This window comes from Drosophila pseudoobscura, chromosome 2 (assembly GCF_009870125.1).
Source record: "Drosophila pseudoobscura strain MV-25-SWS-2005 chromosome 2, UCI_Dpse_MV25, whole genome shotgun sequence".
NCBI lineage: Eukaryota > Metazoa > Arthropoda > Insecta > Diptera > Drosophilidae > Drosophila > Drosophila pseudoobscura.
This window is the reverse complement of record NC_046679.1, coordinates 20,000,001-20,017,701: the sequence shown is the minus strand read 5'-3', so window position 1 is coordinate 20,017,701 and position 17,701 is coordinate 20,000,001. Positions and strand designations below refer to the sequence as shown.

At 44.0% G+C, this 17,701-nt stretch overlaps 4 protein-coding genes across 4 annotated transcripts; 2 read left to right on the top strand and 2 right to left on the bottom strand.

Moving 5' to 3' along the window:
• Window positions 1-258: 258 nt before the first annotated feature.
• On the bottom strand, window positions 259-895 carry E(spl)m4-BFM (Enhancer of split m4, Bearded family member). Its single transcript, XM_001359142.4, has one exon. It carries the CDS (start codon window positions 795-797, stop codon window positions 327-329), a length of 471 nt encoding a protein of 156 aa, XP_001359179.1. The 5' UTR covers window positions 798-895; the 3' UTR covers window positions 259-326.
• Window positions 896-6,649: 5,754 nt separating this feature from the next.
• E(spl)m5-HLH (Enhancer of split m5, helix-loop-helix) lies at window positions 6,650-7,599 on the bottom strand. Its single transcript, XM_001359140.5, has one exon. It carries the CDS (start codon window positions 7,477-7,479, stop codon window positions 6,940-6,942), a length of 540 nt encoding a protein of 179 aa, XP_001359177.3. The 5' UTR covers window positions 7,480-7,599; the 3' UTR covers window positions 6,650-6,939.
• Window positions 7,600-11,730: 4,131 nt separating this feature from the next.
• E(spl)m6-BFM (Enhancer of split m6, Bearded family member) lies at window positions 11,731-12,090 on the top strand. Its single transcript, XM_001359139.4, has one exon. The coding sequence runs from the start codon at window positions 11,834-11,836 to the stop codon at window positions 12,062-12,064; it is 231 nt and encodes a 76-aa protein (XP_001359176.3). The 5' UTR covers window positions 11,731-11,833; the 3' UTR covers window positions 12,065-12,090.
• A 3,364-nt stretch (window positions 12,091-15,454) lies between these two features.
• On the top strand, window positions 15,455-16,532 carry E(spl)m7-HLH (Enhancer of split m7, helix-loop-helix). The gene has a single exon (XM_001359136.5). It carries the CDS (start codon window positions 15,602-15,604, stop codon window positions 16,220-16,222), a length of 621 nt encoding a protein of 206 aa, XP_001359173.2. The 5' UTR covers window positions 15,455-15,601; the 3' UTR covers window positions 16,223-16,532.
• Window positions 16,533-17,701: the final 1,169 nt, after the last annotated feature.

Here is a 17,701-nt window from a genome sequence, read left to right as displayed (position 1 = left end):
TAACAAAGGATTTCTGTCCCTTATTATTTTCGTGTGATCTGTAAATGGAAAATTGTGGGAACAATGCGAGGGAGATAGAAAACAATTCAGATTCTTTTTCTTTTCAATTGTATATATATTTTGTGTTGTTTTGTTTTTTTTTTTTTTTTTGTAAATGTTAAATAAAATGTATCACAATTTTTTGTAAAGCTTTCAGTTGAGGCTTGCGTGTTAATTTTTGTGGATTGTTTCAAAAATTAACGGAAGACGTTGATTAAAGCTGGTGGCTGGAGCCGGAAGACCCCAAGTGGAAGACATGGTTACGTTGATGGTCGCTGCTGATCGACTTAGGCCTGAACCCAGCGATCCTGGAACTGCGAGACGGCAATCTCGTTGGCGGTGCTGCAGTACAGGGGCTCGATCAGGTCGTTGTCGGCTGGCAGATCGGAGGCGGCGGTCCAGAAGAAGGTGCCGTGGGCGGTGCGCACAAAGTGAACTGGCACTGAGGGCAATTGCTCGAGCTCGTAGTCCTCCATGTCGCAGGAGGCGGAGAGGCGCTCGTTGGCCTCGTTCTCGTAGGACTCCATTGATGCGCAAACGGAGGCGGACTCCAGATCGGCATTTCGGCTGTTCTCAATGGATTCAAGGGACTCCAAAGAGTTGGCCTTCAGTGTGTTCTTCAGATTCTGCTCCTCCTCGACTAGCTGCTGTTGTTGCTGCTTGAAGATCTTCTGCAGCAGTTTCTTGACGCTGTAGGACAGCTTCTTGTTTGATTTGATGCTCATGGTGTTGGAGTCGTTGGTCTTGTTCTGGCACATGTTGAATGGCTTGTTGTGTAGCTGCTGTGTAGCTGAGATGTGTACTGTACGAAGCGTTGAGCTCGAATGATGTCTGATCCTCCGAACGCTGGGCCTTTTATACCCTGGCGAAGGGTAGTTGTCAGGACTGCAGGCAGGAGAAACCCAAGACGAGGCAAGCAGGTCACAAACACCGAGTGTGGGAAACTACAAGGATACGTGTCCGATCTGCCAACCAGAAAATCCTATACACTGCACACACAGATACACACAGATGCACTCGGAGGGTACACGGAGAGCAACAACAAAAACGGCAGGTGTGTTTTGAAAGGGACGGGCCAGGACGGACGGCTCGCCATTAACCTGCCTGCGTCGGAGTGTGACGGCATGTCGTGCCGACCTGCTCGCACCTGCTGACGGTATGGGGCAATTTTATCCTGCTGCAGGATCGTGAGAAACGAGACTTTCTACCAGTTCCCACAGTTTTTCGAAAGGATCCTTTTTGAAAAGGAGATTCTTTTTTTTTTATCCGTATTTCTGCTGATCACTTTTGGTTTTTATGTGCTCTTTATGCACTTATCTCATTCCGGGAGATGGAGCGAGAGAGGGAGAGAGAGCGAGAGGGAGCGAGATGGAGAGCCTGTCAAGAGGGGGCGGGGAAAATCCCTTTTCGATTTTTTGAACACGTGTGCAGCTCGGGAACGTGGGAGAATATTTTCAATTTTCAACGCTCGAACTGCAGCAAACAATTAATGCCCGATCCCAAAAGATCACATAGCTCAATAGGCAAACAACAGACACTGGGATACTGGGACACTGGGTCGTCGCTTCTGCTCTGGAATGGGGAAACCGAGACCATTTAATGCGCTGTAATTTGAAATTTATCAAATTCTATGGAGAGGCGTTGCCCAAGAGCGGGATGGCTGATGGAGGATGGAATGAGGACAAGGATCGACAGCGAAGGAGTTGCTTTTAATTTTTGTTTCTCGATGGAAGACAATTAGCAGGGGATGGGGTCTCCATTCCCCCTTGTCTGTGCCTTATTAAGGGGCACTCTCTCTCTCTGTGTAGTAAAAGGAGGAGGACGATGGAGATGAGAAGGAGCATGGGTATGGGTATGGGTACGAGGAGCACACGCACAGCAAGCGTTTGTCCCTTTTTTTATGTGGTTCTTTTTTTCCTGTGCCCGTCTCGGGTTGGACACGTGATGGCGCGTGAGGCGCTGAAGCCAACGTTTCTCAGGATTTGTTCGGTTGTTTCTTCTCCTCCTTGGATATCTCTCCCGTACTTAATGGATTGTCCTTTGACTTAACCATAAATATTTGGAACTCGCTGTGAGCTGGGACAAATTAAGCAGGAGAGGAGTCTTCTTTCGGTGAGAAGTTGTAGGCTGGCGTTAACAGTTCGTTTCAATAGTTGGGCCACAATTGCTGATGCCCCGTATGGCAGGACCCATTGATCTTCTATGTGGAGGTGATGATGATTATATGGTTAGTGTTTGTGTTTTTTTGGGTGGGTATAAGATTGGATTTTGTTGTGTTTGGTTTTAGATGGGCAGATCTAAGATGTGTGGCTGGCTATTCCTAAAACAATCCTTTGAATTGGACATTTTTAAGATGGATTGAATGGAATGAAAGGATAATTTTTGTTTAATTTTTGGGAATAATTGGTAGTTTATTTAATTGATTAATAAATCAATATGTAGATCTTTATTTGTTAGGGATAGGATTTACATTCCTTTGGTTTGTTAAGAATATCATATCACACATATATAATTACTAAACAAAATTAGTAATGGAAGAACTTAATGGTCTAGTAAGTATAATATAACCGACATAACATATATAATTGAGCCACAATTACTGTTCTGTATGCCAGGACCTGTTGATACTCTATGTGGTGGTAATGGATATGCTTATATTTTTTGTTGGTATGGACACTAACATATATCAATGGATCCCAAATCCAAGAAAGCATGCTTGAAATTCAACGAAGGGAATATAACTCTTTCTTAGGTTCCTTAATCGGTATTTACAATGATATAATTTAAGCATAAATCGAAAAAAGGTAATATAATATTCAATTTCGAAAACTATATGCATTATATTTATAAGAATTATGAGTATTCTGGACTGCCAATGCATGATGTTCCTTCCCACTTGTAAAATATATCTCTTAAGTTCCTTGGGTTATAGCATAGTAACACCAATTAGGGAGAACCTTCCTTTTGCAGGTTATTAGGGGTATTAATTAGAAAATATTTGATTGCACTTTTTATTATTTCTGGTCTTTCTTTGTGTGGAATTCCAATAGTAACAGTGAAACAAGCACAAATCTAGATTAGAGATCTAGAATATATCTATAATAATATCCATAATAATATCAAACTAAATCAATAGAATCCTTTCAATATGTATAAAAGAAAATGTCAATATTTATTGTTCAATCAAGAAATGGTACAGTTCCCTACCATCCCTCATAGAAAAACTCCAATCACCTATTAAGATATGTATAAAATGAAGACTATGAGATTGAGACTTGACGCATAAAAGACAGTTCCATCCCCATGGCATGCCTTACAAAAAACTGTACGAGTTTTCCACTATTAAGATACAGAATATTTATGATTGAGATTTCTTTTGCAATAAAGAATGTTGTCTTTTATCGCAGACAGACCTGCCTTCAATCTATTCAATGTCCTTTGCTGGATAAACAGTACCAAATTATGGAATTGCTTCTAGGAATTTGACCTCTGTATGGCCTGGACTGTTCTTCTTTATCCCCATTTTTCGGTTGACTCATTCTACCGCATTATTCAGCCTTATTATGCATGGATTGTGTTGATCTAATTGTGTTTTTGGTCCTTTGGGTAGCACGAGAGTATTTCAGTTTTTTCGGTCGACTCATTGCCCCTAGTTTCCCTTTTGATGGATACTTTTTGTGTGTGTTTTTTTCGTCGGGTTTTATTGTGTGCCCACGTGCAGGGCCCAAAACAAATAAAAATAGTTAACCATTTCTATGGGAAACCAAAGCCCCGCTGGGGGTCCAGGGCGAGACGGAGGCAGTGGTGCCCCTGCAGTGGTTTTCTGGCGACTACTGTGGTGCCCTCTTCTTCGAAATCTCTTGCCCCTGCTCTCTCGTTGAACACGTGCACTGATTTCTTATCGCCGTCCGATCATTAAAGGTTCCAAAATCGTAGATTAGCTCGCACACACAAAGAAAGAAAACGAAAAAAAAGTAAAAATAATACAAATAAAATCAACCTGACCCTGACAATCCATTGTCTCCTAGCCGAAAACCGAACCAAACCCAACCAAGTGTTCATCGAGGGATGGGATGGGATGGGAGGGATGGTATATTATGGTATGGTATGGTATGGTATGGGAACGTGGACGTTCATGTTTGTGCACGTGACGACCTCGTTTCGGTCGCAGCGGGGTGTTGTGTGCTAAGACAACGTTGCCCATCGCACCGACACGTCCCGCTCTGCCTCTAGCTACCCATCCAAACATCCAACTATCCATCCGTATCTGTCCACAATGCAGCAAGTGCGAACGGTAAGCCAAAACGTGAGTTACTTGCCGAACGTGAAATTTTCACACATGTGTGGCAACGGGAAATGCCCGCCCGCCAATAATTGTGGTTCCCTCTCTCTGGATTCAGGTCCTTTTACAGGACTGCTACGACTACACCCAATGTGTTAACTGCCCGAATCTGTTACGGTATTTCCGTTCGTTTAAAGTTCCTCGAGGTTGTCAGGACCGTGAACTTCAAACAAGGCGTGCGCGAAATTCCACCGAACGAAAGACGAGCTGCACTTGAGCTGGTCTTCGTGCCAGGACATGCACACGGCCATGTGTACTGCAGTTAAGATAACAACCGCAGAGATTTATCGCTGGGGGAGGGACGGATTTGGGTAGAAACTGAAGGCGAAGCATAGATACTCTTATCGGATTGAAAAATATTTTCGTTTGCTGAAAAATACAAGTTTTTGTTGATAGGTTTTCTATTGATAGTTTATCTTTACTTTAAAACGTATCAGACTTCATCCACTTTCTTATAAAGAATCTACTTTTTAAAACGAAAATACAATGTCTATTAAGAGAAAACAAGCAAAAAGCATTCTTATATCAAGAATATGTGTACTTTTTGTTAAATTACTAGTATTTACCTTTACTTTATTTTTCTATAGGAACTCAGTTAATGAATGCCAATTGAATATCTTTCATTTTACTTTCTATTCCTAACCCATCCTATTCCTATGTCCCTAAACCTCCTAAACAATACCACCCATTCTATTCTCACATGCAAAACACCGAAATCATATGACCCCCCAGGCTAGAGAGTAAAAGCCGCGTGGCTTAGTCGAATTAAATATAAATGCTGGGACCTCATGGCGGTTTCTTTGGTTTTGTAATGATAAAATAACACAGGCAATAATCTCTGTGGTGATACAACCACAGACACACACATGTGGGGTCCTTTTGTCGTCGGGTTACAGAGGCACTCGCGTGTTCTGAAACAATGAGAGGCCCATGCACTTGACACGAGACAGCGCGACATGTTGGGATTTCTTAAATTTTATGTATTTTTTTTCCTATAGTATTTTTTAGTTTACAAATTAGTATGTGCGATTGTGTGTATCGCATATGCGGGAGGCAAGTTCCAGGAACCTCTGGCTGGGCATTGTCAGTGTTGGTTTAGGATATCAACCAAGGCCCGATTACCGGGGCCTCAAGAGTCCCGTTGCAGTTTTCTCCGCCCATCACTCAGCACGCACGTGCACTGCACAAAAGGGGTTGTAATTGACGGTTTAACTCGATGGATGGTCCCAGAACCTCCCTAATCGAAAACGATATGTGATCCTGTCCAGGGGTTCTAGTATGCAGATTCGGTAACACCATCCATCCAGGCAGGCAGGGCAGCAACACGTGCACCACTCGGACGAGCTGTTGATCAGGGCGTAGACAGGCCACTCGGGGGCGTCGCCTGGCCAGGGTCTTGTCTTGACTTGCATTGTGCTTATGGCCCGGGGACCTCCTACTTGGGCCCAGGGGGAATGTAACGAGCAGCAGTGGAGGTCCCCAGCTGTGGTGTCACTTACAAAACGATCTTGTTTGAAACATTCATCAGGTGGGGGAGGTATAACCTAATGTGTGTGTAATTCACACATAACCTGAGAAATTATTCGAATGAATTGAGCCACTTACAAGGGGAATATAATCTTTGGGACTCCAAGATAGAAGAATACATTTTCTAGACGAAAGAAGTTCGGAATTAATGTAAGAATTGTTTAAATACAATAAAATATCATTATGATCTATTTAAATATTTATTTATCAAAAAATCAAAGGATTTATAGAAAATTAAGAAAAGAAAACAGTGATTACAAATTTGAGAATCCAAGATAATAGTAAATATTACAAGCAATCATTTGAAAGTATATTTCGAGGAATAGAGTTTTGCATAGGTTATTAGGATTATGGCATATTACTCTAAAAGGACTCTTTTCTTTAATTTTGATAGCTAAAAACTTCAACACTTAATTGAAGCAAATTATTTTCATATAATTTGAAGGTTCTTCCTTAAGAGAGGTTGTCTGTAATATCGATAAATGTTTTACTTCATGAACAATCAGAATATTTTACCAATTGGGAAACTGCAAATCATTTGCAATAAATGCACGTATTATTTGCCCACTTATGGAAACAAATATCATTTTCTTTAACTTTAAACCAAAAGTGCATTATCAAAAATATATTCTCTTGATAAGATATTCAATCTGTTATTGAATGTTGCGAAAACTGTTTCCAGATTTGAGTTCTGAAAATGTCTTTGATTTGTTGTTTCATCAATAAATAAGACCGAAGTTATTTTGTTTTTCTTGAGTTGTTTTATATTAAAACTATTAAAGCTGTTGTTGCGTTTTTCTTATAGGCTAGATCATCGTTGAGTGTCTTTTCTTTCTTATAACTAGTAAAGCTTGGTGGTTGATTAAATTCTAAGTAAAGCTTGGGGTGTGCTTAAGTCCTAAGTAAAGCTGGTATCACAGTTAGAACGAGTCAATTGGAAGACATGATTCGTTGTTGTTGGTTGGAAGACAGGATTCGTAGTCGTTGAATGGAAGACAGGATTCGTAGTCGTAGTCGAAGTCTCTAATGGTTTACCAGGGACGCCACATGGTGTCTGGCTTGGGGCTGGCAGCAGCCTCGGATTCCTCGGCATCGCTGTGATACCCCGAAGAGGCAGGGCTGGCAGGACGTGAAGAGGATTCCAATTGGGTTGGCGTTGGCTGCTGCTGATCGGACTGAAGCATGCGCTGGAACTCGACGCCCAGATGTGTCATCACCGTCTTGCCAATGTCGACGCTCATGGCCGGGGTGCAGGCCATCACACGGGAGATCTCGCTGACGGCGTTCATGTAGCCGTTCTTGAAGCTGTTCATCGGCAGGGGTGAGACCGGCGCCTGTTGCTTGACGACCTGTTTGCGCATGAAGACAAGTGCTGCCTCGAGCATCTCGGCCTTGTCCAGGCGCAGTATGGCATCGTCGCCCTGGAACTCGGCCACCAGTGTCTTGAGCGTGTCGAGGCACTTGTTCATGCGGGCGCGGCGCTGGCGCTCCAGCAGCGGCTTCTTCACCTTCAGATAGTGCTGGGTCTTCGATACGAATGCGGTTTCGGTGCTGTTTGCCTGTGGAGCCATCTTTGCGTTTGAGATCGCTTTTTGCTTTGCAGAGGAGCAGATGGAAGAGATGTGTGTGTGCACGGTTTGCAGGATGCTGCTCGAATGATGCTCTTGTCGGCCGCTGCACTGCCTTTTATACCCGCAGGTCGAGGTCCTGATCCTCCCGGCTGCGAGGACCTGCCTAGCAGGTAGCCAGAAATCTCTAGAAATCTTATTGCTGTGCGTGCGTGGGAAAGGAAATCGTTGTGCAAAGAAGGTTCCTCTGTCTGTCTTTCATTCTTTCAGCCACTCGGCAATTGTCTAGCCAAGGAGTGTGTGTCCTGATCAACCTTTTGTAGCTGCAATTAAACCGTAAAATGCTGGCCAAGACGTGAGAACCTAGAACGTAGTGCAATTGTCTGGGACTAACTGATTTGGTTTGGGCCGGTTCCAAATGAAAATCAAACTCAGGAAAATTGTAATTGTCTTGTTGTGGCTTATTGATTCCTTGTTCTCGCCAGAGGTGGGAGGAGAGTTTACTGTGGGACAGGACTGGTCCATAGATACGAGTATGTGTGGGTTATGGCATGCTTCTAATATGATTTCAAAGACAACAATCTTTAGAAGCACTTAGATGTAATGATTCTTTGAAATCTTGCCATGAGTCTACATGCTATGAAGATAGGTCTCATCACTAGATGAGATCATGCTTCGTTTTATATCATCTTTGGTATTCCATAAAAATGCCCTCTAACGCAGTAATCTTCCCTTTTTCTCTGTATTTTTTATCCCAATATTTAGAGGATCTTTAATAAAATAAAGGGACACAAAGTCATTGAGGTTTGTGTGTTCACACAGTCCCCACATAACTATGGGACACCTAAAATCTGATGGTTGGCTCATTAATGTTTTTTGGGACTATGAATAGCTCTTACCCCTATATTAGGTCAACTCCCATCTAATCTGTAACTCTGGTATGGGATGGTCTTAATGTGATCTCATCCTTAGCACCCCAATCCTTTTCTTCGAGACCCCTCGTCCAGTCTGTTTCCCCATAAATCTTTTCCGATATTATTGGGGACCCTCTTGCAGCACATACACCGAACAACCCTTAATATGAACCCCAATCCCTTCGAGTCCCAATCCCAATTCGAATCCCTAGAAAGTGGCGAACGCTTGTCAGGTTGTCGGTCGGTCTCCCAGGTCCCCCGGTCCCTCGATCTTGGGTTTGTTTTGCTCGATTTTCATATCGTGAGAACCGCTCGAGACGCGTCGTGTGTTTCCCACGCGATGTGCACACCTGCCATTTAAGACGCTTATATGGTTACGATTACAGGCACACAGATGCACACATAGACAATGAGGCATAGAGGCAGAGATACTGATACACAGAAGCAGAGCAGCAAACAGCAACAGCAACAGCAACACAAGCCTCAAGATGAGGGCACTCTGTCGGCACACATTTATTGCGCCGGCGCGACGCTTATTATCAGCCCAAGTAGCGTTCGTCGTTCGTGTGACTGACGGACGACTGACTGACTGACTGACTGATGGACTGGCAGACTGGCCGACTGGCCGACTGACTAACTGACAGACAGACTGACTGATTGCTGGCTGCTTTACTTTAGTTTTTCACTCTTGTCGCCGTCATTGACGATTGTTTAATTTAAATTGCCGTCGAGACGGTCGCAAAGGCAGCAGCTACCGGCTTGTCCCCGGCTTGTCCCCGTCTTGGGTTGGCTCGGCTTGGCTTGGCTTAATGATTATGGCCAAGCTCTCGGGGTTTCCAAGGAACTGTACGCAATAGTTATTTGTACTTTACGACATGAGCTAATTGAACGAGCGATCCGAACGCACCCGCAGACGAAAGAGGAAGTTTAACGAGGGCTCTTTCAAGCTGGCATTGATTGGACCCGCAACCGTCTCGACGGCGAAGGTGAGGCGGAATGGACTGTCCATGGCGTTGACAGCACTGGGCGCACCACATCAATGGGCCATCAAATCATTAATGGATCCACACAGATCCCAGGCATCGAGCCATCGAGCCAGCAAGGTGAGTGAGAACCCACAGTAGCCGGCTGACAGTTTGGATTGATCGTTAGCTACTCTCAAGCTGGAGGAGATGCGAGCTGGGAGATCAATGATCCATTCAGCTGAATAATTGTACTAGATCGATGATCCATTCCACTTAGTGTTGACCACTGCCTGGGCAATCCTTCGAGCCAATTATGGTTGCCCACCTCGAAGCATTCGCATTGCATTCGTTTGTTTTTGACAGGTTAAATATCTTAGGTAAATGTTTGCCCACAATAAATTAGCCAAACGATAAGTGGACAATTGTTGTCGGCCATTAGCACCAGGCGAACCATTCATGGGATGTTTAGAATAGCTTTGACAGCCCGAAGATGTCTGGGAGAAGAAAGTCCGACTTCCTGGGTGTTAATCTGGTTGTTCTTTCTTGAGGGGTATTTAACCATGGGAAAATACTCTAAGCATGTGAGGGGTTCTTTCTTGCAATTGGAATATTTTTGTGTTCTCTAAAAACACAATAAGTGGGAGAGTCATAAGATCAATTTTTAATTCCCTTTAAATCACAACTTAAATAAAACTAAACTTAATTATTTTCAATATTTTGTAACACTCAAACTCTGAGAAAAATGGCTTACAAAAAATTATGAATTTAAATAGGTTGAATTAAATTCATATTAAATTCTTCAATGTAAATATAAAAAACTTTACAGTAATTCTTATATATGACATTTAAATATAAAAATATGTAATTTCAATTAGAATTATATCTGTTTTAAACAGGAAATATATTTGGATAAAATAGATTAACAATAAGTAATAATAATTAATAATAAATGAATAATACAAATTATCTATTATCTATTTGATTCTCAAGGGTTTTTTCTCTGGGTATACTTAGCCCTCTCCGTGATCTAACGAATGCTGTTTCGGAGATTACTTTTGCGATTATATTGCATGGTACCCCCTAAAAATCTATATCTTACATACGTATATATGTTTTTTTTAAATTTATTGCCCCTTCATTAAGTTACAGACTAAAAGGATAATCGTGTTGTAGAATATAGGAAACGATTTGCCACCATATCAGTTTCCCAAACACTTCCTCTAATTGGGAACATCCCCGACCAACCACTTGTCTGTCTACCCCAATAGAACCAATGAGTCCACTCAATTAAAACATCCCATAAAACCATTGACTCTTCGAAAACCAACCTCAAATCAACCTAGTGCCGGCTCGTGCCACTGCCACACCCTCCCCCGAGCAGCCCACCTACCACCCCATAAGACAAGTAAACTAAATTATGATCCCAGATAAATTCTATTAAAGGACTATCAGAGAGTACACCACAAATGAGTGCACCTTGCACGCAGGGATTGCACACGGAGGCACACACGTGGCCAACCCACGTTCAATCAAAGGAGGAGCACGCGGAGGAGCACTTGTCCGCCACGCGACCACGACGGGCGCAACGCTGAGCTTTCCAGGCGGTGTGCCCGGGGCCCACAGACATCAATCAGGTGGAAAGCGGCTGAGCGGCTGAGCAGCGTACGCGTGACCCGGCGGCGAGTGATGCAATTAACCAAAGTTGAACCAACTCTGCTTTCGCTTCGGGTCGGCTCGCCCCGGACGGCAGCAGCAAGTGCAATATGTGTCAGAAGAGGCAACAACCACCACCACGCCACTGCCACTGCCACTGCCACACTGCCGCTGCCGTCCTCCAAGGCAAGGCAACGAAATGAGCGGGGCTGTGGCCTAAATTGCAAACAGCTGCCACTCGAACCGTGGGATACTTTTCCCCTAGCCTGAAAACGAGAGATACGAGATACGCACTCACTCACTTCGGCCAGGATAGGGGAAGGGCCAGTCCTCGTTTGCTGGCGAACCTTATCCATGGGAACCACAACTGCTCGACGCTCTCAATATTTATTCTGTGCATTCGTTATATTGAAAAAAAAAGATGAAATAAAAAAAGGAAAGGGAAGGGCCCGGCTCGGCCCGGCCAGGCCAGGCAGGGGGACACGATTATCCTGCACGTGTTGAGCTTGCTTCGGGGTCCCTCACGCTGAAAGCGTGGCAGGCGAACGTTGTTGGGCTGCTGATGTTGCTGCCGTTGTTTCTGTTGCGGATGATTATGAGGATACTGCTGCTGCTGCTGCTGTTGCGCAGTGAGGAGTTTGCACATGTGTCAGGCACATGTGGCGGCACTTGTTGTTTTGGGTGGTGCGGTTTTGGGTGGCGGTGGTGGGTTGCTTCTACTATAAAAGCGCGGCACTTGCCATCAGGCCACAACAGTTACAATTTGCCAGCCCACGCGCTTAGAACTCGAAACTGAAAGTGAAATTTACAAAGTTTACGAAGAAAATGTCGAAAGTTAAGAATCTGCTTGCCAAAATATTCCAACGCTTCGGCAGAGGCCACAACAATTGCCATGGTGGGAGCAACGACAGCCAGCGGTACGACAGCCTGGAGGAGATTGCCCAGAATCAGGCCAACGAGCGTATGCTAATGGAGACACTGATTCGCTGCGAGGAGGAGCATTTGGTGATTTGCCTGGAGACGGCAGCGGGCAGCTTCTATTGGCATTCACAGTAGCAGCAACAGAAGGAGACACCGCAGCAACGGTAGCTGAAGTAGCAAGAGAAGGAGCAACAGAAGGGTCTACAAAAGCAGCAACAGAAGGAGCAGCATAAGGACCCACAGAAGTTGCTCTCAGAAAGGAGAAGTTCAGCAGCAACATTAGCATTGAATCTCTAGCAACATTATCAGCAGCAACCATTTGTGCAGCAACAAAAACAAATCCTTCAATCGTAGGAGCATCCTCAGCCGGAATTTCTCAAAGAACCTTCACCAGCAGAGACTTTAGCATAAGCAATTAGTATCTACCTCAACAACATCAGCATCTCCAGAGCTACAATAGTTGCAACAGCAACCCCACATAGATGCAACACCAGCAGCAGAAACTTTTGCTAAACGGCAGCAACATCTTGAAAGGCTAGAAACCGCAACACCTTGTACATCCGTGGATGCAACAAGAGCCACACCAGCAGCAGCAAGCAGCAGCAAGCAGCAACATCATCCCAGCACCAGCAGCAGCAGCAGCAACGTGCGCAAAAAACCGGTAGTTAGAAGCGGCCAAAATGCATGAATGAATGAGTAATACGAAGAAAAAAGCGCATTTCGTTCCATGAATGAATGAATGAAGCTGTCGCAGCGGCAACACCAGCACAAACAACATTACGTTCGTGCGAAACAAGTTGCGTGATAGCAGCCTGCAACAAGTGGCAGCCCAGTCGGAAAAAAATGTGCCACATCCTCTCTCGCCCAGTTGGAGTCCTGCGATAGGCGTTTATTCTAAAGAATACATAATAAATTTGTGATAATAACTCTTTTTAGCGACAGATTAGAATAAATGTTATTAAATTATAAGATTTACAAAAATATAAAACAAACAAAAATCAATGAAATAATGGCTTATTGGGGGGTAAATTAAGATGACTTTTACAGATCAAATTGGATTGTTATGAATGTAGGAAACACCCAAAAGAGGCGTGGATATCTTATAGGCTTATCATACCCTCACCTTACAGTACCCAGCATTACCTTACAAGAACCCACTTCGATTGGGTCGAAATCCTTTGCATTCAACCCGAAAAACCAATTGGAATTTGACCTTCAACATCCCCGCTAAATCCCCTTTGCTTTGCCACACTCTGGAACAAATCCCCACCAAAAAATATCAGAGTTAATCGATGCGAATGAGGACGCGGCTGCCCTGTCATTCCCCACAAATGATAATTTCCTGTCGCAGATGAAGCTCTCCGGGGCGAAGCTTACTCAATGAACAAACGGCGTGTCGACGGGGGGATTGTCATACTTAAAAATTCAACTCTTTTTCTTTTGCATTTCATTCTGCTGATTTTTTATCCACATGCGTCGCTCAGCGGGCTTCTGGTCAGCCCTTTTTTTTCTGCGCGCGTCTGTCGCGCGTTTGGCGTGCCGGGCATGCGCATCGCGCATACATATTCAATTACACAGTGCGCTGCCACTGAAACAGCAACAACAACAACAGCAGCAGTAGTAGTCGATGCTGCAACAACCACAAATATAATGCTGCTGCATTGACAATAAGCCCAACCCCGTTGCGTGCCCAAATGGGCCCCTATCTAGAGAGATGTGGCGATGTGGAGTGAGGCACGGCCATGTGCAACTCGAAAAATTTTCTCACACTCGACGCTCGACAGAAAATTGTAACGGCTTGTTGTTCAGCACACTCTCAGCACGCAAGTCGCTCTGCCTCTGCCTCTCCATCTCGTACTCTCTCTTTCTTTACGTTGCAGCCTGTCTCTGTCTCTATCTCTGTCTTTGGCCCAGACTTCCTGTCAAGAGTTTTTAAACCGGCCACGTATATTGTTTATATAGTTAACGAATGCGATACATTTAATCTTTAGTGTGTGTCAATTTGCCGTACAGTCATTTAGTTTGCATGTCCCTCGACCCATCCGTATCGTATCCCTGTACCTATACATATCCCTCACTGGGTCCCACGATGATGATGTCCCGACGTGCCCGGGCATGCCACTTAGCGTTCCCTTCTCTGTTGCCCCTGGCCCTGCCTTGGCCCAAGTGTTCAACAGAAGCTACAATTCCAGCATTCATAATTGACAAAACAGACCTGCAGGAGGGAAGGAGACGGATAGCGGGAGCGGGAGCGGGACAGAGAACCTATTGGGCCCACGACTGACAAGAAAAAAAATTAAGTAAAATAAAGGGCAGGTGGTAGTTTTTTTTTCACCACTCTCCATGACTCGCACTCGGAGCACGGTCAGATTTACAGTGGTACGAGTGACTAAAAAAACTAGTGGCGAATTGTTTGTGAAGGAAATTTATAGAACTATAACTTTAGTACTATTAAATACTTTCTTCCTAAAGAAATATGAAAAAGAAATAAAGAATGCACTGATACTGATACCCTCCTGCACAAAAAAAAACATTCCCATTAACCTTCCTTATACCAGAATTCCTTAACGTTTCCAGCAACCAAAGAAAACCTGCAATGTCAGACCTAGCACAAAACTCCCTACAGTTCACACACTACGCCTAGAAAGTCCGTAAATCAGTGTCCCTGGAAAATTACAACGCATCAACCTTACAAGACCCACCTTATTTCCGAAACTCGCATTCCCACGCACCGTTCCAGAGTCCGGAAATTAACCAAAGCAAGTAGAACACAGGCCACCTTTAAATCAGTAGAATACTGAAATGTTCACAGGTCCCAAATAACACGTACATAGAGATATTCTAAGATATTCGCAGGTCCAAAAAAACACGTACATCGGTAGGTGGACTGCCTTCATTCAGTCGGTCGCAGAGATTCGGAAATTCCCGCATGTGTGCAATGGTTTGACCCACTGTGCCATGTGCATAAGGGCTCGGACCTCGGGGACTCGGATCAGACACGGACTCGGGGTTCGTTCGCTCCCTACCTCCGATTATAACTTATAACACCAACGAGCGAGAAAAATCTTGTGGGAAACTTGAGGGCAAAGTGTTTCCCACGATTCGAATGTCAGGCTAAAAGAAAACAGAGGAGAGCACACACAAGAAAACGCACACACGTGCATCGGCCGCATGTGCAACCAACCACCACCGCCAAGAGCAGCAGCAGCAAGCAGCAACAACAACAGCTATCCACCAACACAGGAATGGAGGAGACACACCATCACATCATCTTCATCCCCTGCCAAGGCGACTTGTTTGTCGAGAAAAACCCACCACCGAAAGCAGGCGAGGATCGTGGTCGTCGGCCCGAGTAACGATTCGTAACGACGACACGAACGACAATCGGCTCGACCCGACCCAGTGACTGACGGCAGGTGGTCGCAATGGTGGTGCTCGCTCCGGTGGTGCCTCTCTCGTTTCCTGCGCATGCGCGCTCTCTCTGCGCGCGCTGAGCACGAGACGACTCTGCTGCGGCACGTGCAGCTATAAAAGCGGCGGTAACTGGAGACGAGAGCAACATTCTCAACAAATTCGACGTGCAGTGAACACACAAAAGACAACCGGATCCCAGCCAGATCTCGCTCAACTTCTTCACAATTTTACGTCAAGAAAACACACATCTAAGCTACAATGGCCACCAAATACGAAGTTTCCAAGACCTACCAGTACCGCAAGGTGATGAAGCCTCTGCTGGAACGCAGGCGTCGGGCCCGCATCAACATGTGCCTGGACGAGCTCAAGGATCTGATGGTCCAGTGCACGGTCCAGAGCGGTGATGGCAAATTCGACAGGGCCGACATACTGGAGGTCACTGTGGACCATTTGCGCAAACTGAAGCAGGCCAGGATCGAGGCCACCGCTGCCGCAGCAAAAGCCACCACCAACACTACGCCAGAGCAGAGTTTCCGCGATGGCTTCATCAGGGCCGCCGACGAAGTATCCCGGGCACTGGCTTCCCTACCCAATGTGGATGTCGTCTTTGGCACCCATCTGATGACACACCTCGGCTTGCGCCTCAACCAATTGGAAACGCCAACTGCAGCACCAAAGCCAATGAATGCCCCGCTCTCCATCATCTGCGGCAGCGGCGGCAGCAGCAGCAGCAGCAGCAACTGCAGCTCCAACAGCCGGGAGGCCTGCAGTCCCGTGTCCAGCGGCTACTGCAGCGACAGCGATTGCAGCGTCTCCTCCACTCAAGCGGCCCAGAATCTGCTCCAGATCAGCACTGGTCAGGTTTGGCGCCCCTGGTAAATCTATCGATTGGATTGGCCAACACGCTCATCGGGCAATCGCGCAATGGAACTGCAGCTTTACAAATGCTTTACAATGATCCTCATTAATCATCCTCGATAAGTGTTACAAATATTTCCACGTTTTAAGGGTTTTAAGTTAAGTCTGTGATAGGACATGCTTTATTTACTTTTGTCAAGATCATTTGATCAGAAGATTGTTTTTTTACCATACCACATAAACATATAATTTGTTTACTACATAAGAGATCTCATCAATGCGAAAAAATGATACAAACACGAAAACAAATACAAACAAAATATGAACTGAAAATTCTTGAAGATCTCTTTATTTGGGCTATATTTCTTTTCCAGCTTCCTCCAATAAGAAATTGCAGGGCGGAGATATTTAATAGAGTATTTTCTCTGGTAGGAAAGACCCGGGAAAAATGCAAAGTCTACCTTAAGGCTAATGGAAGTACAGGTAGAGATAGAAAACATCAATAACGGATAGGAGATGTTTTACTATCCAAGTCTCTGAATACCTTATAAAGAGAAAGCTAATAATGAGTACAGATTATATAAAATAAGCCATAAGTCTCATAATCATACTACCAATTCTATCTATAGAATATTATCTGGCACAAAGTACGCCCAGCTAAATCAGGCTATGAGCGGATTACAGACGGAAGAAAAGACCGCTTACCACCCAACCGACTGAGAAAAAATGGCGGCACGACGCTCGACACGTGCCGCCAGAAGGAAATGATATAAGCAATTACGGAATAAACATGTACTTTAGAATGAATGTCTTAAAAAGATAAGAATATTGCATATAATGTGGTACAAATAAATTAACAAATGGGGAGGGTTTTATCAGGAGTATACAAAAAGTTAAATCATTGAATGAACATTTTAGGGACCCTTTTGATTATGTTGATGTTAATAAAACAAATTAAAGAAATAATAATCCAATTTACAGGGTACTTCAGCTGAATGCTCCTACCTGAGATTTTAAGTGGATATCAACTGGAGGTCACTTTACATTTTCCAAATATATATTTGATATTCCAATCAAGTAATTTCGGTATCATCATGTCCAAGGAATATTGAAAATTAATATGTGATAAATTTAAACGCTAAAGGTACGAATATAAGGTGCAAGTAAAGATATATAATAATAATAATATAGAACTAAAGTTTAAATTAAAAATACACCTTTATGTACATATAATTGTATGAAATATTTCAACAATATTTCCAAAACATAAAACTTATTTTATTATTATTAAATCGTTCATGTATCAAGTTTAAAATTAATCCTAATAGAAAATCAGACATAAAACACGTTTTATTATTTAAGCAATTTTAGATGTTATAATCGTGTGTTTTTATGCGGCTTGCAGAGTAGATCGCATAGCAATCTCAGAAATGTCCGTTTTAGTTCGGTTTTAGTTCTGTTATAATTAGGACACTCCGATATATTTTTGAGAATTTTTCC